This window comes from Tiliqua scincoides, chromosome 4 (assembly GCF_035046505.1).
Source record: "Tiliqua scincoides isolate rTilSci1 chromosome 4, rTilSci1.hap2, whole genome shotgun sequence".
NCBI lineage: Eukaryota > Metazoa > Chordata > Lepidosauria > Squamata > Scincidae > Tiliqua > Tiliqua scincoides.
Genome location: NC_089824.1, coordinates 184783632 through 184807662, shown reverse-complemented (window position 1 = coordinate 184807662; position 24031 = coordinate 184783632). Strand labels below are relative to the sequence as shown.

At 44.2% G+C, this 24031-nt stretch overlaps 1 protein-coding gene across 2 annotated transcripts in view; it reads right to left on the bottom strand.

The window, feature by feature from the left end:
• MAGI3 (membrane associated guanylate kinase, WW and PDZ domain containing 3) overlaps window positions 1–13578 on the bottom strand; it is a 158685-nt gene extending 145107 nt beyond the window's left edge. For both annotated transcript variants that reach the window (XM_066626610.1, XM_066626611.1), the window contains exon 1: window positions 13152–13578. In XM_066626610.1, coding sequence (XP_066482707.1) covers window positions 13152–13482 — 331 coding nt within the window. In that variant the 5' untranslated portion in view covers window positions 13483–13578. The remainder of the gene's footprint in view (window positions 1–13151) is intronic.
• Window positions 13579–24031: the final 10453 nt, after the last annotated feature.

Genomic DNA, 24031 nt, shown 5'->3' with positions numbered 1-24031 from the left:
AGAGCTACAACAATTCAGATGTTTCGTTCTGATCTGGCCTCCATCCTGGTCTCCATCCTCCCACGCTCAGAGCAGATGGAATAACTCAGCTCAGCTTGTCAGCTGCTTCAAGGTCTTGCCATTCACGGTGCCGGTGGCCTCAAACTGGCAACCTTCGGATGTTATCTTCAGGCAAACGGAGGCTCAACCCTCTAGACCAGACCTCCTGCCCAGTCCTAAATGGTCCAGTGCTGGCGCTGAGCTCTAGCCATTAGGCACATCTGCAGCACCTGAAGAGGAAGGGAAGCTGGCGCTGAGCCTCAACCCCATGTGGACAGCCTCCAGCACTGGGCAGTGGTAGGACTTCTTGGGACAGGGGAGAGGTGGGGAGTGGGTGGAAAAAGGGGAGGATTGGGCCTGGAGACAGCAGCAGCCTCTGTCACCGAATTCTAACTTCCCTCCCAGCCTGGGCAGACCGACATGGATCTGAAGAGACCCACTGGTGCCGCAGCTGCATTACCCAGAGTAAGGGAGGAGACTCCCACCGCTAGCCCAGTGCCCACTGGATCAGCAATAGCATTTTCAGAGCTGCTGGAGCTATGGGCGCTGCAGGGGTTGGGTTGCGAGTCTCTCCTTCAAATGCTTCTCTGGTCGTACAGTTAAGCTTTCAAACTCTAGAGTGAACAAATTATTATTATTATTATTATTAACCGCTTTTCAAGGAAAAGTTCTTAAAGCTGTTTACAGAGAAAATCAAATAACTAATGGCTCCCTGTCCCAAAACAGCTCACAATCTAAAATTGGTTTATTCTCACTACCAACTCCTTCTCAATCTAAAAAAGTGCTAGCACACCAGAAAGGTAAATTTCCCCTTCTGAAGACCCTGTCCACACTACTCAGGAGTTGGATCTGACCTCAAACCTCTGCAGTATTCTCTTCCACTGAGCTACCACTTAGCTCAGCGATTTTCAACCACTGTGCCGTGGCACACTGGTGTGCTGCGAATGGTTCCCAGGTGTGCCGTGGGAGTTTGGCGGAGAATCATTGTTTAATAGGACCACTGGGGGATATGAGCCCCCCACTCACAGCATGGTGTGCCTTGTCAATTGTCCAAAAACTGATGGTGTGCCTTGAGATAAAACAGATTGAAAAATCACTGGGTTAGCTTATAATAATATTGCCTCCATAAACTTATTCTTGTAGTGTCCATTTGGTCCTATCCTTCACTTCTGGAAGAACACATACACCTTGTTCCCACCACAGATGTGGATTCATCTTGTTCAGATGGCAGGAGAGAGAAGAGTTTTTTATTGGTTTCACACACAGGACACCTAAGCACCAGGACATGGGGTTGGCTGACTGTTAAGAAAGTCTGCCATGCTGATGTAAGGCTGGAGCAGACCCTATTTGGGAGCTCTTCATGCTAGTGTACTTATCAATGGGAGAGGGTATATCAGAGTTTCTATTACATTATCTTAATGCTCCCATCACAATATAACAGTGGTTCCCAAACTTTTTCAATTGGCGGCTTCCTTGACCTACTAGGCATTGGCTGCGGCTCCCCATTAAGGCTAAAATACTATGCATTGTATAGGGTGGCAGTTTTTTTTGCAAGGATTCTGCAGCTCCCCTGGCCTGTTTCTACAATTCCCAGGGAGCCATGGCTCACAGTTTGGAAACCACTGCCATACGTTGATAGGTGACCCTCACTCAAAATGTCAGCAGAAGTGATGCTGCAATTGGTTGGCTACAACACAGCTGCTAGAAACACTCTAGGAGCAACTGTAACACTGACTTTTTCACTGCTATTATTTTTTTTGATGCTGCTAATTGCACGTGTAAGCTTTGGTGCAAAGAATAGGCCTAGTCAGTGTAATGGTTAAGGACTGTCATGTCCAAACAAGTTACTAGAAATTGTGCATAGAACTTGTCTCTCTCAGCATAAGTCTGGGAAAAACCAGCTTTCCTTGAAGCAGAACGAACTACTGCATGTTAAATTCTAGCGTGACACCGAGCCATTCTAAGCACTCTGAAATCTTTCATAATACTGTTAATTGATAAAACAAGGCAACACCATATCAACAGCCATCTGTTTTTACAGCAATTTCAAGACAGTCATTTATTACTAGAATCAAATAAGACATTATAAAATATTCACAAAATATTTTAAATTCACCAAACAAAACATTTAACAAGCATTATGATTTTAACACTGAGATGATCAAGATCAATATAAGCTGCAGTACACTATCAGTCTCGCATAACTTTAGATTGGTACTGTTGTTACTATACCAAGAGGCACTTCCAGAACCAATTAAACTCAAAGGATAAAGTACCAAATGAAACCGTATTTTAAGAATTTTCACTCTACTTTTCCACCCAATAAGAAGCATCAAACGTTCATTAAAACCAATACAGAAGCTAAAATAAAATCATAGCACATAACAAAGCAAAAGCAGGGTCAAATTAAGAGTATTAAATAATGGTCAAATGCTTACCCAAATAAAAAAAGTACGTACACAACACTGGAATACCATCAAGTAAGCACAAACTATTCTCCTGGGGCCAGAAGTTCCACCTTCTGTATATTGTGGCAGAAAAGGCCCTTTTCTCTTGTTTCCACCAAGTGCGGTTCAGCCAGTGGTAGGGCACACAAGAGAGCTTCCTGGTTGATCACACAAGAAAGACAGAGTGCTCATGGAAAACTGGTCCTGTTTCTTCTCTTTATTCATACAACACAACTCCAGTTTGTGTAACAGAAAGGAATACTATAAACCAGTGTTTATCAAACTGTGGATCAGGATCCATCAGTGGGTCACAATCTGATTGTTGGTGGGTCATGAAACTGAAACCGACAAGCTGATAGCAGCTGGTAAGGCAAAACTTTTTTTAGTGTAGGTCCCAACAGTGTCATTTTAAAGAGTGGGTCCTGGTACTAAACAGGTTGGAAACCACTGCCTAATGAAATAATGTTAATCATTATATTAAAAGAATAAATGATATTCGTCATTTTAAATCGTGTTTTTAATTGTGTTCTTTTAAATTATTGTTGTAAGCCACCTTGGGTCTCTTTGGGGAGAAAGGCAGGGTATAAATGAAGTAAATAAATAAAATCTGCTTACAATTAGAAATACGGTATGTAAAAATGAGGGGAAGAAAAAAGGACAGAGGGAAAAATTGTTAGAGTGTTATACACCACACCCCCACATAGTGGCCCAAAGATTATTTCCACTTTTACTAACCTAACAATTACAAAAAAAAAGCTAGCAAATACAAATGAGCTTTCCAAATAACTACAAATGGGGAAAAGGCTCTGTGGACAAGCACTACGATATAGAATACTTCTTCCAGTTCTTTCTAGGCATGTGAGATTCAAATAAATCTTCAAAAGGTACATTAGATTTAAAAAAATGGTTGTCACTCACACAGCTTCTGTATAGGAATTACAACACATATTTCTAAACAGAGTATAAAGATAGTGCATACTTTCTTTAACTTTCACTTAAAGAGCAAAGTAGGGTACAGCCAAACTGAATGCAAAACATTTAGCTCCTTGAGGAATGTTCTTTTATCAAACTGCTCTCTTTCACCTCAGTGTCTACAGGCATTCAAATCAGATTGGTTACATCGTTTTGCAGTATCATCCTCTTCACTATGTGATCCTGAACAGAGCAGAATCACATGATAAATCCAAAAAGCAGTCAAAGGGGTGTGGGAATACTGGGGGAAGATGGAGGATATTTGTACAGACTAGGTGATTGTGGACAGGTTTCCTCTTCATCAGAATGGATGTTCTTCATTTTAATTGATCTTAAAATCAAAAGCTAAGATATTTAGCATAGTTCAACTATGAAATCTGCACATTAATTTCTGTCTTCAGCTTAAAAGTACCAAACCTTTCATGTACTTGCATAATTTTAGCATCACATGTCAAAATAGTTCAATCCCAAAATAACAGTACATAAGTTGGTCATATCAGTAAAAGTGCCAGAATAAAGCTTCAAAACACAGTATTGCATTAATATCTCAGGAAGACATGTTAGAACAAATCAGGCACTATGAGGGCTCTAGCCTTATAGGATTCTGTATTATGCACAATAATATCACTCCAAACTAATTACTATTTTTACTATGTACCTCCAAAGCCTAGGAAATCAGAAAACCAGCCTGTCCACCTCTGCCATCTTCTCTAGCAACATTCCAACCACAGAAAAATATTTGATGCACTGAGGGCACATTCTCCATTCAGACAGGTTGATAGCAATGGCACAGCAGACAGACAGCCCAATCCTATGCATGTCTACTCAGAAGTAAGTCCCATTAGAGTCAATGGGGCTTACTCCCAGGAAAGTATGGATAGGATTGGGCTGTGCATGAAACAGAACACCACACAAGCAAGTCACACCTGCTTCCTAGAACTCCAGGGCCCATGAGAGGTAGGAAAGGGGGTAATTTGTACCCAGGCCCAGGAGCCAAAAGAAGGAACCCAGAAATTTTCTGGGATCTTACATTTTCTGATCTCACCTGGACTTGCAGCTTGCATGGGATACTGGGGGCACTACAGAGGACATGCAATTGTGGCTGATGCTGCAAGCTATTTGTGCCAGGCTGAGGAAGGCTTTCATGACCGCCTCACATCTGGGAGGAAATTGACCTGCTGTAATAGCTCTTTGGCTTGTGGATCCGCTTACCATGGAGTGTAAAGGAGCTCAGAGACACAGCTGCTGCAGAAGTAAATTTTGGTACACACAGGACAGTTTCCATTCTGTGTTAACCTAAATATGATTATGCTAATTTGCTGCAATGTTTTCCATATTTAAAAGATTTTAGTGAGACTTAGGAGTGCATTTGGTTTTCCATATTACTGTATCTAGCTGCTGATGCCCTGCAGGCAGGCAGACCTTACCCCCTCATCCGGAAGCACAGTGGACCTGGGTTCCAAGATATTTCCCTTTGGGAAGAGGCCCAAAAGAAACTTTGTACCCACAATAAAATTTATCTCAGAGGCCCTGTAGAGCTCCCCCATCACCAGTAGTGTGCAGTGATTCCAGATCAGATAACCCAATGTGGAAAGTATCCATTGAGGGTAGAAAGATTGCTTTACACCACTCCACGGGATTCCAGACACCAAGTTTTAAGATATCTGTGTGGCAACAATTACTACTATGTATACGGGAATCACAGCTCACAAGTCAATTCCACAGACAAAATGCAAGTATAACAACTTCTCTCAAAAGTTGCTTCATGAACACAGATAGAGGCTACCAAACAAATAGCATCATTTTTGCATTTACAATAACTCACAGCCCAATCCTAACCTGTGTTGGCACAGTCAGGCTACATGGCCTACACCAGGGGTGTCAAACATAAGGCCCAGGGGACGGATGTGGCCCGTGGAAGCTTTTTATCGAGCCCTCAGGCTCTCATCTGCTTAGCAGTGCTATGGTGTTACTGCTGAAAGGGCAGCCCATGTGAAAATTGGGCTCTCACATATCTTGAAATATGATCAAGATTTGTGTATTTTCTGTTTGCAGCTAATGAGTTCCTAAGTAAGAAAAAAGTGCTTATTTTTTATTATGACCTGTTTAATAACATCAGTTTCTACCTAATGACATCACTTCTGCCAGTGGCCCTGGGGCTGAACGCAATGCTGGTGGTGCGGCACAGGTCGCTCTGCCGGTACTGCTTATTTGTCAGGTGTCACAATGTGTCTTATGACACATTTGCGACATCTTCTGCTGGCACAGGAACTGCTGCACCAGCACAGAAACACGTTAAAATTACACAGCTGGTCAATTACAAATATTAAAAATTACATCACACAGATACTAAGATCTTTTGATTATATTTCCAATACATAAAGCACACTGACCCAAGCCAGCATTAATTCCATGAAAAGATCTCTCTAGTGCAGGGGTGTCCAAACATTTTGCCAGGAAGGGCCAGCTCAGGGCCACATCATCTCTCTGACACTGTGCCGGGCCAGGGGAAAAAAAGAATTTACATTTCAAATTTGAATATATTTACATAAATGAATATATTAGAGATGGAACTTATATGAATGAATGAAGGTCTTGCAATAGCTCAAAGTCTATAAAAGGACTTTCCTTTGCTGTCGCTGCTGCATTACAGATGTGGAACAGCAAGCAGTGGAGGGAGCCCTAGTCCCACAGCTTACACAAGAGGTCAAACAGTTGGCTGTCACGCTGAGAGCATTTGCATCAGGACAGCGTGGGCTCCAGCAACTCTCCAGAGGGCCAGAGACTCATTGGAGACTGGGAGCTCCCTAAGGGTTGGATTGAGTGTCCTCAAGGGCCGCAAGTGGTCCTAGGGCCGGGGTTTGGGCACCCCTGCTCTAGTAGAACAGAAACGCACTAATTTATCACAAAAAGAAGGTGCAATCGCATGTAAGATTCAAACTCTTGAAAGGTAGTGCTGGGATATCAATCATTACAGCAGTACAATTGAATCTAAGAAGTAGAAAATTACTTTCATTTAAAAACACATGCACGCAGCACTTAACTACAGGGATACGTTCCAGGAACTCCAGCATTAAGCAATGTTGTCATTGTGCAATCCCCCCATTCCCCACCTGAAGGTAAAACATGAGACCTGCAAAAGTTTGGACACAACACAGGTCATCAGCTCCACACCAGGTTTTTGCTTTCACCCCCTGCCTTTCCGCCAACCACAGTTTTGCACACAATCCTTCAGCCAGCTATGGTGGTTGTTCAAAAGCACTAACATCCGTTCACTTCTCCCCTTTGCTAGATGGGACAATCATAAAAATGGGAGGGGAGCAGGAGAGCTGAGGTTAAACACAGAGTCTCTTCTGTGGGATCCGAGGAACAGAAAAGCCTCCCTTGGAGAAGCAGCAGCAGTGTCCTGAGCCCACTTGACATTGCACAAGCAGATGTTGAGCCCCTCCTGACTGACTCTTCACGGCTCTTCACTCCTGCCTCCGCCTCCGCCTCCTCTGCTGCTAGCCAGCCATGGGGATGGCACTGCCCTCCATTGTTTCCATTATTACCTGCCCCCCATCAATAAAGAAGGAGAGGGTTTCTAGCGACCACCCACAGAACCAGGGCAGTGATGTCTAGTACTAAGTGCTCACTCATCCCATCCCCCTCCTCCAATTAAGTTGGACGTGCAGTTTGGTGGGACAAGACTTGATAGATCTAGTCTGCTGCCACCAGCCCAAAAGACCTGGTTTCCAGAGGGGTTCCCTGGGTAAAACCCCTCCCCAAGAATGCTAAAAAGTTTGGGAACCACTGGTCTATTTGATGCAATATGCCGTTCTTTCCAAGTTAAGTCCTAAACATATGCTGTTGCTAGAAAATGGAAAAAGCAGAACAGAGAAGAGGGGAGGAGAAAGGAAATCCATAGAAGGGAAAAAAGGTGTGCACAGTAGTGCAAGCATGTGTGGGGAAAAGAAAAGATGTAGGAAAATTATGAGGGTTTCCCAGAGAAACCTGTTAAGAACATAGGGTTTTTTTTGTTTGTTTATGTGTTGTTTTAAAGGTGAAGGAAAAGGGAAAAAATTGGGGGACTGAAGGAAGAAGACAGAAAGATTTCTATGTTTCATGCCACAGCAAAAGACCATGCCTGCAGAGCAGTTCTCAATAGCCTGAACCAAGGGCTACAGGCAAGGAGTAAACCCTTAGTGGGGCATGGAATCGCATCACCCACTTTTCTTGGGGGAGCTTGTTCTTTCACTGAATAAACATTCCTAACCAGCACTGAAGTAGATCAAAGGGAGACCATTCTGGGCCTCCCAGTGGTTTTAGCAGTTGCAGTATTAGTTTAGAAAAGAGAGTTAATGCTATTTCAAGTATCCACTAGAGCTGTTCAAAAACAGAATGGATTCACTCACACATACAGCAAGGAGGAAAATAGAAGTACTAAGCATGTTGCCACTTTAACTTCATATAAGACAGAAAATGAAAATCAGTAAAGAGTTTGTGGGTCAGTGGCAAGGCGAGAGATCAAGATTATCTGCCAGATTAACGATGATGTGCTGCAGAAGCAGTGGGACAAAAATACCAAGAACAGGCATATCTCCCAATTAAAATGGTGTACAAAGGTAGAAAGAGGACTTGAAAATTACCCGTAAAATTAGGCTAGTAGCCTGAATTCACTGGCAGGGAAGCGTGGTAAGAGAGCCAGAGCTACTTTCCCAATGAGAAAGAGCGATCAGCAAGGTGGTGCACAAAGGTCAGCCATCCAGCCTGGATTGACACAGCAGCTTCAGCTGTGCTGAGAGAAAGAGAAAAAGGAGGAAAGGAGAGCAGCTTAGCACAGCAGTCCTTGGGATCAGGGAATGGGGGTGATATCATGCAACACCAGCAGATCAAATACATAAGAGATCAACAGCAAGGCAGGATGAAGGGAAAAATAAGACACAAGGGTACAGTGACCCAGGCTTTTATAAGTTTTTCACCTGTAGTATTCTATGGGCTAAAAAAGGGACCTTTCTTTGGTATTTGACAGTCCTTTATGGGCGCTACCTTTATCTTTGTGCATGGCTGAAGGTGGGACGCCTAGGTCAGAAGGCTCATTAGCACACTTAGCTATGGAGCTGGTGAGATAGCTTGAGGGAAGAGCCTTTTTGTTAACTTATTTTCCTTGGTCAGGAAGCTCCTAGGAGATGGCTTTAATCAAAAGGTCAAATGTGCTGTGCCAGCAAGGTGCAGTTGCTTCTAGGGCTGTGAAGTTCAGTACACAAAAACTCAGTTTCCTCAATTTTTCAACCACCAACTACCAACTCCTTCATAAAAGGAGAGGGATGTAAAAGGCTGTGGGGATACAAAGAGTTCAGTGCCTCTCACTCATATTGTCACTAAAATCAGACCTCTCTAACTTCACTATTGGGTAGATATTGAAGCACATAAAAACCAATATGCTCCATTTGACCCTTAGTTGGCTGCCCTTGAGCTTCCACACAAGTGGAAGATGCTTTCATTAGAGTCTAGGAATTTAGATCTGGTTGTGTTGTGAGTAATTTCCTCAAGGAAATGCATGGCCACATACAGGAATGTTGGTCACCCTTCAAAAATTAACCTAAATGGCAGACCATTGTAAAATGCATCCTATAAGTCAAGCAAGTTTGTTCACCTAGATCTCTGACTCAGGATTATACTGCAATTATACTTCAGCCTGAGCCATGTCTCACTTCAGAGTAACTACCCTGCAAGCTTCTATTAGCTTGGTCCTCCCATACTTAAACTCAGTATTATTCTGCATCCACTGTGCCATATTAACTGAAATTTCATCCATCTCCAACAGTAAGCAAAATGAAATACCCAGAGAATAATCTTTATCCAGTGGTTCCCAAACCTTTCCGACTGGCAGCTCTCTTGACCTATTGGGCCACTAGCCACAGCCCCCCATTAGCACTACAATCCTACACATTGTATAGGGCAGCTGGTTTTTCATGAGGATTCCAGGTCTCCCCTGGCAGGTTTCCATGGCTCCCCAGGGTGCCATAGCTGTCTTTTTGGGAACCACTTCCTTTACCCATTATGATGCTATAGCGGTCAACAAGATGACTCCCCCCACCCAAACACACCAAGTAGCAAAACTCAAGGAAAAATGGCATTTTAATACAGACCACATAGTTTTCTGCAATTTAGGTTAATTTTTGGAGGGTGACCAACATTCCTGTACGTGGCCATGCATTTCCATGAGGAAATTACTCGTACAGAACACAACTAGATCTAAATTCCTAGACTCTAATGAAAGCATCTTCTTCAGGAAGTGAAAAATTAAGGATTGAAACTAGTTCCCTGTATTGTCAAGAAAATGAATACATGTGGTTAGATAACAGAAGTGGATGCCAAATATAAATTAGAAGCAAATGGGAGTTGCACTCTACAAAAACTGAGTTGTATCATATAAATTTCAGTTTGTCAAAGTTCTCTCTGATTAATATTCATATTGTGCTGTACTCAAGCAGCTATAATTAGCTTCAAGTTTACAACTGTAAATCATTAGCTTGTGTGATTGCAAGTAGCAGTGCTTAGCAATAGCTTGACATTTGAAATGCATACTGGGGAGGAGGCTAAATAATTAATGCAATTATTTGATATCTCCTATATATACAAATTAACACCATCAAGGCAAGATGAGACTCCCATTAGAAAAATGAAATTGACAGAAATTCAAGATGATCTTATGAGTCACTGCAGGCATTTGCACTAGTCCCAGGCCAAGCACAAAAAATTCATATAAGCAATGTTACTCCATTTCATGATTAGCAGTAGGTATTATTGACATGAAATGTAAGGATTTTCTAGTGCTGAAAGCCAAAACACTTGAGATGCTTCTAAGACAATCCACTTGCACATTTCCAAACTACTGTCATGCAAGAACATACTGTATTTGCTAGAAAGCAAGCTTAGACAGGCCACTTGGAAGAGAAATATGACAATTCTGTCTTTGCTTACACTCTCAATTTCATTATCCGTAACACATTGATTATGTATCATTATACAGATATTTTCTAGGTCTGAAAATAATCACCATTCCTCTTATCTCAAGGTTAAGCTCTAAGTAGATACAGTTTGCTGTGACAAACTGAAGTTGTACTAATAAAGGCAAGCAACAAAGTGTTTAAAAGATGTGACAATAGCTTAAGAAATTAAGTAAAAAATCCCATTTCCCAAATAATTTCCAGAAGAAAGAAACAGAAGTTGCATATTAACTTTAGTATTAATAATTATTTATTCAATTTTAAAAGAATTATCTTCATATCCTAGAGACTTATTGCTGAGATTTCATAAACAGAAAGCAAGTTCTTGGTTTCATATACTCTAAGCTTCTTCTTTCTAACATTAAAAAAATGTTAGACACCACAAAGGTCATTACAAAAATGAAATCACAGTCTTTAGTTTACAGTACACTACTCAAACAAAGTATTTGATTTCCATATCAGAAACTTCATTTTGTACTTTAGGCCAATACATCATTATCTAGGTAGCAGCAAATCTTTATAGGATCTGCAACTGCTTGCATAGCATTCATTTGAAAACAATCAAGTACTGATCCTCAGATAGCAAAAGGAACTGTAAGACTTTAAATCAAATTGCTGAAAATATTGGAAAAAATAAATGAAAAGCTATCCTAAAAACAGTTACACTAAACTCTGGCATCTGGAGTTAAGTTCTGCTTGTAAGTATTCAACTTTTTTTTTAAAACAGGTATGCCAAGATGTGACTGGTGATGAAGCCTCCCCCTTCTATACATGCTCTACCACATAGAAATGCTAATTTTATACAAAGAAATAGTCAAACTTCTATAACAAGCACACAACTAGCCTAAATGATAGCTTTTAATAATGTTCATTCACTAATCCTCCCCGAGAGTAACATTAGCTTTCAATAAAACTCAGTGGTCTATAAACTTCACTCTCATAGCATAGACAACAACTTGCTTTGCAGAAGAATCAAAGGCTTCAAACACCAACTGGAAAACTAAACAACAAGGTTAATCATAAGTTATTGCAAGAGGAAATTAATATCAGCTCAACAATGCTAAAAATCAAATGCAAGGCTAGAAGTCTATCATAATATGAATCTGTTCAACTAAAAAGAACTGCAGGGTCTACACTACAAATTCAACATGCAAGAACCTGTTTGCTCAAGCATGAAGTACAATTACAACAGCTCCCCTCCCCCAAAGATCCAGGCAGATAAAAGCTTTCCCCCAGCTTTGAGAATGATGGCAAAAACACACAGATCATGTATTATGGCAAAGTTATAAATATATGGCTCAAGTGGGTGGTTAGGATTTGATTACCAACATGGAAGTGTAAGAACAGCAAATGAAGATTCAAAACTGAGTCAAGTTAAATATTTCTGACTACACTAGGTTTAACAATATAACCAATGATAAAGACAATTATTCCACCAGAAAAAGCAGACACTTCTGAAACTGCCAGGATAACTACCATGTTTTAAATTGTACAGAGTGAAAGGCCTCAGCAGAATAAATGGCAGACAAATCCTTTACTAGGATCCTTTACTACCGCTAGACTGCCAGACCTTCTCCAGCTTAAAGCAGTTTTTGTAAGCAGAGCATTTGATTAATGACACTGGAGCGGAAGGTGGATACTGGAGTAAACAGGAAGGACCAGGGCTGCTCAAGGAAAGGATTTAGCAGATGTATCTTTTGATTTGGGGGGGGGGGTGTTGAGAAACAGAAGGGAAAATGGCAGGGTCAGGTTTGCCTTAGTAGACCAAAAACCCACAGAGATGGGAGGCAGCTATAGGGAGCACAAAGAATGAATAAAAGACAGCAAGGCCAAGTATGCCTAGTGTAAATGGGTAGTCAAAGAGGAATGCTCCAGGAAACAGAAATAAGGTGGCACAGATAGGGTGATGTGTGCCCTAAAGGGTAGAGAAGTGACAGAAAGGGAGCTTCCACTGGAGAGAATGGGAGGAGCTAGGAAGAGCAAGGTTTAGGCTTTAATCCTATCCACACTTTCCCTGGGAGTAAGCTCCACTGACTATAATGGGCCTTGCTTGAGTAGATAGGCCCAGGACTGGGCTCTGTGACTATGTCTTAGCCACCCTTACCTGGAAGTAAGCCCCACAGACTATCCATTAGAGTTAATAGGGCTTACTCACAGGTAAGGGTGGCTAAGCTCAGAGCTCAATCCTGTGCCTTGTTTCTGAGTAGACAGGCAGGCACAAGATTGGGCTCTATGACTGTGGTCTTAGACACCCTTACCTGGGAGTAAACCCCACTGGCTATAATGGGGTTTGCTTCTGAGTAGACAGGCACAGACTGGGGCTCTGAACCTACAGTCTTAGCCATTCTTACCTGGGAGTAAGCCCCACTGACTATAATGGGACTTGCTGCTGAGTAGGCAGGACAAGGCTCTTAGTTAAGCTGGATGTGTCAACGGGAGGAGAAGGGGAGGAGAAGGGCAATAAAGGAAGCGCAGCCGCTTCTCAGGGGCAGGGAAGGAGAGAAGCCCGGGAAGGTGAGCCTTACAATAGAGACGGGGAAGGACCCGAGGTGGGCGGGGGGCTGTTTGGAGAGGGGCAGGTGCGCCTGGGTGGAGTCGGGGGCGGAGCCTCCCCTCAGGAGGCGAGGGGAGCGAAGCCAGCCAGCCAGCCCCCCTCCCCCACACCTGCCCAACGGACTGTCGCGCGCGCGGACGGACCGACCTGGCCGCACGGTCTTGAGGCGCACGGGCTCCCTGAAGTGGCGGACGACGGCCAGGGTGTCGCGGTGCGTGAGGCCGCTCACGGGAGTGCCGTTCACCTCCAGCAGCACGTCCCCCGGGCTGGGGGGCTTCCCCGAGAGCAGCACGGGGCCGGTCCCGCTGCCGGACTCGGCCAGCGCCGGCAGGCGGGTCCCGAGGTAGGGGAACTCGCCGCGCTCGGCGCCGCCCCGCAGGAGGTCGGGGTCCGGGCCGCCGCCGCCGCCACCCCAAGACACGGCGCACTCCTGCACCTTGCTCAGCCAGTGCCGCTTCCTCCGCAGCGTCTTAGACATGAGGCCGCACCATGGGCGCCCCTCAGCGCGGGGCCCGTCCCGCGGCGGCAGCGACAGCCGGCGCCGCCGCCAAACCCCCTTACGGCCGCCCGGCCAGCCCACCGTCGGCGCGCGACTCCTTTCCTTCAGCCGCCGCCGGCCGCGACTGGCGCTCTCGGCTCGGCGGCCGCAGGGACACGCCCCCTCCCTTCCATTGGACGTGCCTATTCCCCGCCCACCTCTCCTTAAGCCACGCCCTCGCCCGGAGGGGCGGGTCCGGGAGAGTGACGTCACGGCAGAGAACTTTCAGGGACAAAAGGTTGCGGCAAGGCTTGGATGGAGTCCCGAGCACGGCGAAGCAGAGAACTGTTAGAGGAGCGACCGATTTAGGCTGCAATCCTAGGCACACTTACCTGGGAGTAAGCCTCATTCAATATCATGGGGCTTACTTCTGAGTAGGCATGCATAGGACTGGGCTCTGAGGCTGCAATCCTAGGCACACTTACCTGGGAGTAAGCCTCATTGACTTACTTATTATCATGGGACTTACTTCTGAGTAGACATGTGTAGGGCTGGGCTCTGAGGCTGCAGTCCTAGGCACACTTACCAGGGAGTAAGCCTCACTGACTATAATGGGATTTACTTCTGAGTAGGCATGCATAGAATTGGAATGTGAGGCATACTTACCTGGGAGTCAGCCTCATTGACTTTCGTGGAACTTGCTTCTGAGTAGGCATGCCTAGGATTGGGTTCTTACAATCGTAATCCGGTATTTTTTCCTCTAAGTGAGCACGTCCTGATTCATATAGAGTAGTTTAATTGTGCTGTAGGAAGTGGTTTGTGGATCGCTGTTAAGCAAATGCAATCCACAAACCTTCCAAAGCCCAGAATGGGATCATAAACAGATCATGTTTGTTTCATGTGGAATCCTCATGGATGCTTTCAAATCCATTTGAGTGATATACAATCCTATGCACGTCTACTCAGAAGTAGTTCCCATTATAGTCAATGGGGCTTACTCCCAGGAAAGTGTGAATACGATTGTAGCCTTACAATCCAAGCCTATGCACTTTTATTTGGAAATTCCACTAAGTTCAATGGGGCTTTCTCCAAAGTCAGTTTGCATAGCCTTTCCAGGACAGGGAGCCATTTAGTTATGTTATTTTTTTCCCTATAGATTTTTCTCCCTGTAAACCATTATGTGAACATTTTTGTTGAATATAATAGTATATAATATGTATATATTATAATATATACATATTATATATGTATATATATAATACAGTGGTATATACTGATAACAACAACAGTACAGCATTTTAGTTAATAATAATTCTTTAATAATTCTAATAACAATAATTCTTTTTCAAAAGTTCACTGCCTGAACCCGTACAAGAGATGCACAAAATCATTATCCTAACCTGTTCTAGTTCACAAGGGGAAGTGACTTGGGCTGCAATCCTATGCACATTTACTTGGGTGTCAACCTCATTAAACTAAATGATCTGGCAGCCAGCCCCCATTCCTTCTCCTGTGGGGGCGCCCCTTCAAGGGGGAGCCCCCACAGGAAAAGGAATGGGGGGCAGCCAGTTCACAAAGTGGCCATTACCAGCACCCCCTTCTTCCTCGAACAACCCATAAGTCACAGAAGTGGAGGCGCTGATGGAGGAAAAAATTGTGCCCCCCACCTTGGCATAGTGCCCGGGGCAGGTTCCACTCTTCTTACACCTCTGGGTTTGTTAAGCACTTCCTAGGCGATTACCATAGGCATAGTCGGACATAGCCAATCATTCTATGGTTCATATTCTATTTTTAATGCAACCCTAAGCTTGTTTACTTAGAATTCGATCAGTTTACCACTGAATTGAATGGAGTTTACTCCCAGGTAAATGTGCATAAGATTGCAGTTTCCATTTTCTGAACACCTAATCATTGTATATGGCCATCTCTTCCTCTTAGCATTCTTAGGGCACAATCCTAACCCCTTATGTCAGTGCTTTCCAGCACTTACTTTAGGGCAATGCAGCTCTGAGGTAAGGGAACAAACATTCTCTTACTTTGAGGAGGCCTCCATGAGTGACACCCAACTGCAGGATGCAGCACATGACCCATTGGCACCCTATGCCAGTGCTGGAAAGCACTGACATAAGGGGTTAGGATTGCACCCTTAAAGGAACTATCCAGAACCCGCAAAAGCATCCACTGCTGATCTGAGACCTTTTTGTGCAATGGTAGTGTAGCAACTCTTTCGCAGCCCAGTCAGGTAGACCATACAGCAGAGAGGTTGCAAGAAGCAAGGCCCAGTTCTCAGTGCCACCCAGAACAAGACAGTGAGCAAGAGAGTAGAGGTAGCTCTTGGCCATTGCAATTGTTCATTGAGGAGTAACCAACTCTATTCACCTAATTCCCTCTGGTTGGAAGTACTAGGCTAAATTCACCCTGCCACCCAGAGGGAGAGAGATGTAAGTGAACAGAACTAGCTTCCCAGAGAACAAGGGCAGTTTGCTTGTCAGCAGTTTGCATGGTTCTGATTGAGATGTCCTCTGGCTCCACTCCTGCTTCCTGAGAGTTGCTAGTAAAGGCGGAAGCCCTTTAATCATCCTGCAGTGATGGCTAGTGGTCATCACTGACTGTCACAAAGTTCCATATGACCTTGAACATTGCCAGGAGGAACACCTAGAATTGGCTGCCATGATAATAGACCACCAGGTCTCTAAACAGACACCCTTCAGTGCTGAAAAGTCCTCAACTTGGAGATTCCTGGCCAACAAATATTTCTCTGGTTATTTACTATGAGAAGAGGATAGGCACTATTGCTCTTACTCCTAGCTTCCTTCCAGCTCATCCCAGGTGACTTAATTGTGAAGGGAATTAGGGGAGTGTGGAGTCGTTGCCTAGGAACCATTCAAATGTCTCCTACTGGTTCCAGGTTTGACAGGAAACAATAGGGTACATGTGGGTGGCTGCCTATTAATGCCTACAAATTGGCCATTAACACATTTAGGTTGAGAATTAGATGGTGTTTTTTAAACTCTTTTAGAAGTGTAAAATCTCACATGTCTTTCTATAACATTTGTGGAAGGAAAGCCTGCCATAGCTTTAAGATAGGCTTGGATGCATTTATGAAGAGGGGGGAACTTCTGGAGCATTCTTATTTTGTTTTGGCACTTCATGTGGTCCACTGGGGTCAGCAAAAGACTTTTCTCCCATGTGCAATCTTGTTCCTTTGTTTGGGAAATTAGGGACATGCTCACACAAGGTGTCTCCGCCCAATTTTAGTAGATTTCCTCTCTGGCAACCCCAGTACCACAAACCATCCTATCCCAAGGGCCTCCTAATACTCAGGAGCAGGTTTTGGAGGGCCTAGGTGGGGTACAATAGGGGAAAAGGAATAAGATAGCTCCCTTTCACAAGCTTCTATCATCTTGTGCTAGTCCATTGTTGCTTCCTACTGTCTACAGATATTGCAGGCACAGGAGCAGTAGCTGGTAAAAATATTGGCAACACTCTGTGGGACCAGCCTTGGTTAGTTGAGTCATCTAGAACTATTTGCTTCATAGCCACTATTTAATTGTACAGCAATCATCTGCATTGGACAATCTATGTAGGGCAGTTTGGATTTGTAAGTTTATTGTGGTTGGGATTTACATTCCTTCCCCCCCCCCCCGCCCCACTCTGATTTTAATTTGATGTATACGAATATGAAAAATCTTTCTGGAAGCTTTTGTTTTGTACTATTTTAAACTTGTATAACCCAGCCTACCATACAATCATTTGGGCTTTCTTTTTTTTAAATCTCCCATCCTTCAATTTAATAATCTGTCTCAGTATTCATTTCTTTCACTGCTTTGTATGTTATTTCTTTCTTCAGAGACGTATGAGCTTTGGCTTGTGGCTGCCTACGTAAATTTGCCTTTGAAGCATGAACGAAAATAATCTAACCAGAACTGTACAAAAACATGTGTTTTAAGAATACACATAGTAGTTCAGCTTGACATTCCAGGAGGGTGCAAAAAGACTATTGTTTGCAAACATAAAAAGGGGTGTGACACAAGATAGCTCAAACACTTGCATTCCTTAGCAGACCCAGAAACAGGAAGAGCAAGTAGCTGTTATAGTTTCCAAAGGAGCGGTGCGTGCACTGCTATAAAACAATGATAGTGTTTGTTTTATTAGTCAACTCTTGAACTTCGCATCCCAATATTCTTGTTAGCTTGACCAACAACAGAACCTCCAGTAACAGCTTTGAACCCTGAGCTTTTTTCCATGGCTGATAAATCTGGACAGATTTAGAAGATGTCTAATTTCTTTTTAAGTTTGGAAACGGCTGTAAAACCCTATCCGTGACGAACCGACACATAATGCTTTCCTGTTTTCCACAGCACGCGAAGGTTTGTACCTGTACGGTGCCTACATTTCTTCAGCTCATATAATACTGGCGTAACAAGGAGCTGAAGACTGTAATGATATTTTAATCTTGTAGTAAAATCATTTTATAAGGTCTGCTTGAAAGGAGGAAATAGCCATTTTTAAAGCTTGCATTAAGAAGCTAGAGGAAAAATTAAATGAGCTTCATATCAAATGGTCATAAGGAGTCAAATCCGTTCATGGAGTAATTCCTCTTTCCATCTATGCTGTTACCCCAAAGGCAGGTTTGGCTCACTGCATTCTGTGCCATTTCAAGTGAAGTTGGCTGCCTGCCAACAAATGTGAAAATAACTGTCACAGAGATATACGTTTTTCTTCACACATGCATGGAAGAAGTGAGAAGACTGAACATGCTATAATATTAAACATCCTGGACATTAAAGATGCACTGTCAAATTATTTCAGACCAGAAAATCCGATATTTTGCATGGAAATTGTCTTATCAAAGTAGATCAATAGTTCACTATATTCAGCAGTATTTCTTGAAATGATTAGTACTAGATACGTCACATGGAGTTAAAGAAACCATCAAAGGAGCAATGGAAAAAGTTTCTTTCCTGCTCAAGGATGTTCAGTTAGTGGCATTCCTAAAACCTGAAGTGTTGACTTGTACATTCTACATCTCATCCATCACTGAGAGTACTTTAAAACAGGAAATTCCATCATTGTCCTTTTCTTTACAGTTAAAGAAAGTGAAACAACGTAGAGGAACTAACCAAGGTCTCCCAGCATTTTCAACCCCAAATACTATCCTCGAGATACACCAGTGTATCTACACCAGATACACCAGATAACGTGTATCTACACTAGTGTATACACCAGATACACAGGCGCAATCCTAATTTGAAGTTAGACCAGCCTGGGAGGGTCGCAAATGTGCCATAAAGCACATTTGCACCTCCTCGCGGAGAAGCCTACAGAGGCGGATGGAAGCCTCCACGCTGGCTTCCCCTCAGATGCTTGTGTTGGCCCCACTGGGCTGATGCAAGCGGCAAAGGTAGGTGGCAGGGAAGTGCGGAGGAGGGAGGGAGGTGTTCCTGGGCAGGGGACAGGCGGGCAGGGAGTGGGAGACTGGACTGGGATCCGGCAGTTATGCCAGATCCCAACCCCTGCTCTCCTCAGATTTGTGCCACCTCCAGAGGTGGCGCAAGTCCAAGGGGACCCATTGGAGCCAGCAGCCCTTACCCAGGGGTAAGGAGAAAAGTTTCCCCTTGCCTCTGGCTAAGCCACTTATGGCCCCTATCCTGCGCTGGATACAGTGCAAGCCTCCCGGCTTGCCTGTTCCAGCACAGGATAGGATTGAGCCCTACATATGCCAGCACAACAACAGATCCACCAATGTAAAAGGCCATCTACCAATGTCATTCAGAAACCAGCACAAACGCTCCAGTGGAGAGACCAAAATAGGGAGGAGCTGGGATGTGACTTAGGAAGGATGTAGGAGAGACAAGGAGAAGCTGACATACAACATATCCTAACCCAGACAATGGACATGCCCCCAACACCAGAAAAAAACACTGCCTACAGAACTGGCATAGGTAGGTCTAGCCCCATAAGGAACAATGGGGAAAGGAAAAACGCCAGAACACAGCAGCTTCTGCCATCCCCTACCTCACTCACTTTCCTACAATGGAGCATAGAATACAGACTACATTTGGCAGCTGAGCGCAGCACACCCACCCCAACATTAGAACCCTACCAGGGAGACCACAGCTCAGGTCCTCAGACACATGGCATGGGGCTATACTTCTTTGATCTTTCAAATGGGAATTTTGGTGATGGCAGCCATAATAAAAGGGCACTTGGCACACAATGGGAGCACTTGGCAGAAATGACTCTTGTCCCTCATAACATGTGAGGCAAGATAGTTTAGCACCTGTCTCCTCAGAATTCTTATTACAGGTGTTCTTGGGGGTGGTGCAACCTGGAACGCTGCCTGATGCTGTTTCAGGTTTGCTACATCTATGCTAAAACAGAAACAATAAACAAAAACACTTACTGTGCTCCTCATGCACTGCAGTGGAAACTGGAAGTGTGGGGATTCCTGTTTAATTTACAGGGATGGCACAAACTCTCAGATGCTGTTCTGTCACTTACACAGTTCAATAAACCTTTGGTTGGATTGCCCTTGTTTCTTTGTTAGCAGACAGGAATCCATTCTATCCACCCTAGTTGTTCCTTTCTTATGTGGGGCTCAGATTGGGACTCTGTGGAGGAGGGGCTCTCATGGTTTGCAGGATCCTCATTCCATGACTTAGCCTGCCAAGTTGGGGGGCAGAACACCCCTCAGTGATCATGAGGCCCCTGTTCCCTGATACCATGTTCTCTGGTAGGCAGTGGGAAGCAGATGGGAGTCAGCATACTATGCACATCAGTGCCAGTGATGCATGGCTAATTGGGCTGGCCACTGGAATATTATTTATTTTAGTAGGCACCCTGTGTCACAAGACAGCCCAATGATTGAGCCATGCTGTGCTTGCTCTGATAGGCTGATGGGCTACAGCCTTCCAGTCAGATGTGCCTGGTTGAAGTGATGCAAGGTGGTAAATACCAGAAGGGATGCTCTTTGCCTGCCTGCTGTGGCTGGGTGGTTATTGAGCAATTTTTGGAATGGCCACTGGATTCTAGACTGCTTTCCCTCTTGTTTTGTCCCTGTCCTGGGTGTTTCTGGCCAGTCATGCAAAAGGAGAATGCCTGCTGCAGGTCCCTTGTCTGGGCATATAACTGACTCACTTGGCTTCCAGTAGGTGTCTTTGTGCAGTGAGCCACCAGTACCTTGCTTTGCCTGAGTGCTGTCGAGGCTCCCCTTGTAACTCATCCTCCCTGGCAAAAGAGTTCCTTCCAGCTGGCAAATGCCCCCATGGGGATGCAAACCCTTGCCACTGAAGGGCTTGTGTGTTTGTTTCACATGGCTACTCCTAGTTCCAGGGGTGCTAACTTTCTACCTCTATTCTGCCCTGCTCAAAATATATTCCTGCTCAAAATGTGATTCCTTATGTGTTCATATGGGTAACAAGAGGGGACTTGAACCCTGAATACAGGGGTCCCTAGTGTTTGCCCTTCGCTTTAGTCCCTTTGCTGCTAATGCCACTGTGACTCCTGTGGGGTAGGAAACATGCTGTGGCATCTGTATCTGTGTGTGTGGTGTCCTTAGCCCATAGTTGAGGTGGTGCCCATGGCTGTGTTGCTCATTCCTAGTGGCTGGCAGGGGGTGTCCACCCAGCAGTGGCTCCTCATTGGCCCTTCACTTTCCCTGTCCTCTGCTCAGATCACCCTGGTGGCGCTTTACTGGCTGCCACTGTTGGGGCTGATTGGATGCAGTGACTGATTCCTTGGCCATCCCACTGCTGATACACAAATCACATGCCAACTTCACAGTGATGACACACAGATGTCATGGGGATGACACACCAATGACACACTACTATCAGGACACTATGCTCCATGGATAACAGGCTGTGTCAGTGATTCTATGGATACTGGGGGTGTTACTAAAAAGGGCTGCACCAACATTGCTTTGCTAGGTCAGCTTTTGGTATTTGGCCCTTGTTGTGCCAGGGTCAGTGCACCATTTTTGTGGTGTTGCCAGGATGGGCTTGGATATGACAGACAAAACACTGGTGTCCAAATTGGATTGTGCCACTAGTATCATAAAACCAACCCTTATTTAAAGCAATTTAAGAGGTAATTGAGTTAGGCTGGCCAGTCCCAGGCTCTGAAAGCTAAACTGAGCATAAGAAAGAAAAAAGTCAATCATTCTGTCTGTTAACATAGGAATGCAGGTCTGAATTCATAAGAGTAGAGGAGGATTATCTAACTCCAACTCCCATTTTCAGCAAGGACTAGTCACCAGAGATCAGAAATAGTGGATGAGCTGAAAACTGCCGAACTAGTCACCATTTTCTTCCCTCAGGTTACCAAAAACTTTTCTTTCTTTTGACTTTAGCTTGTTTTTAATGTTTTTCTTATGCTTCTAAAATATGCACAATGCCCAAAGGCCTTTGGATACATGCAGATAATTAAAACCCATACTATTGTATTGGCAACCTTCAGTCTCGAAAGACTATGGTATCGCGCTCTGAAAGGTGGTTCTGACACAGCGTCTAGTGTGGCTGAAAAGGCCAATCCGGGAGTGACAATCCCTTCCACACCGAGGCAAGTGCAGTCTGTCCCTGGTCTGTCTCCCTGGCTATGGGCCTTCCTTCTTTGCCTCTTTGCCTCAGACTGTTGGCAAAGTGTCTCTTCAAACTGGGAAAGGCCATGCTGCACAGCCTGCCTCCAAGCAGGCCGCTCAGAGGCCAGGGTTTCCCACTTGTTGAGGTCCATCCCTAAGGCCTTCAGATCCCTCTTGCAGATGTCCTTGTATCGCAGCTGTGGTCTACCTGTAGGGCGCTTTCCTTGCACGAGTTCTCCATAGAGGAGATCCTTTGGGATCCGGCTATCATCCATTCTCACGACATGACCAAGCCAACGCAGGCGTCTCTGTTTCAGCAGTGAATACATGCTAGGGATTCCAGCACGTTCCAGGACTGTGTTGTTTGGAACTTTGTCCTGCCAGGTGATGCCGAGGATGCGTCGGAGGCAGCGCATGTGGAAAGCGCTCAGTTTCCTCTCCTGTTGTGAGCGAAGAGTCCATGACTCGCTGCAGTACAGAAGTGTACTCAGGACGCGAGCTCTGTAGACCTGGATCTTGGTGTGTTCCGTCAGCTTCTTGTTGGACCAGACTCTCTTTGTGAGTCTGGAAAACGTGGTAGCTGCTTTACCGATGCGCTTGTTTAGCTCGGTATCGAGAGAAAGAGTGTCGGAGATCGTTGAGCCAAGGTACACAAAGTCATGGACAACCTCCAGTTCATGCTCAGAGATTGTAATGCAGGGAGGTGAGTCCCATACAAAACCCATACAATACATAATTAACACCCCCCCCCAAATAAAGAATTAAATATTCAAAGCACAGAGATCTAAAGCTTATATGGCATCTTGAGGCTACTGAAAAGTACAAGTTTTCCACCATTTCCTAAGAACTACCAAGTATCTCTGTTGGATCAAGGTATGCAGAGAATTCCATTCACTTTGGTCCCCTGCAGGGCATCCTTTGTCTCCAGATTCCTAACACTGGTATTTCAGGACAGTTGGCAAATAATTTGCTCTTGTTTGGCTTAAATTTGTGTCAAAATTTATAAGATGATCTTGGAGACAAACAGATGATGTGCTGGGTTGTTTCTGTTCTAGCTGAGCAAAACAACAATTTTGTGGAAGAGCACTATACATTTTAAGGCTTAGTCAATGGATTAATTCTTGAGATATTAGGGCTAATCTGATTCACTCCTGACAAATCTGTGAGGAGATTTGACAATGTCATGAATAAGCCCTTGACAGAGTGTGCATTCATGCTTCAGGGTCCTTAGAAATTAGGTATTCACTGATTTCCAATGCTGAAAGAATGAAAAGATTTAAAGTGATCACAGGTATCTGTTTGGACAGCTGTCACCACATCAGCCCAGACACTTGTAGCAAACTCATCTCAGTGCAGTCCTGTACGTTTGTGCCTCATGCATGCAGCAATCGTTTGGCTTCCTTAACCCCAGCTCCAACACTGTAACAAAAACAGAAGGTTGTTTTGAAAACAGGCTGCCAGCCTTAATTCCAATCTCTGCCATTGTTGGCAGAAGATATGCATACTTTCTCTTCCTTCCCCTTTGCTGATTTACTCATATCACCTCACAAGCATGTAAAGTATCTGAGCTCGTCTGGTGATAACCAGAAGGAATGTGTGCATCTCAACTGCCTACCTAATGTACTGGGGTGTGAAGAATTATGTATTTACAGAGTGCTAATGCCTAAAATCTCAGAGAGCTAGAGCTCCATCACACCTGGAAAAATAACTGTTTTCGCTGAAAGTGCAGTACAAAGAAAAGATTGCAGCATTCACTGTGGCTATCAGTATTCAACACATGTACAAATCCCACTCCACAAAAGGAAAAATGTACTCTTTATTGGTATTATAATTAGAGGAAAAGGCAGATTCAAGTCAATAGATCTCTTTGGTAGGCAGGGAAACATGGTTTATTACACAGCAGAGGCAAAGGGGGGAAAAAATCCAAAGATAGAAAATGCATCATAAGATGAAGTATCTAATAACAAT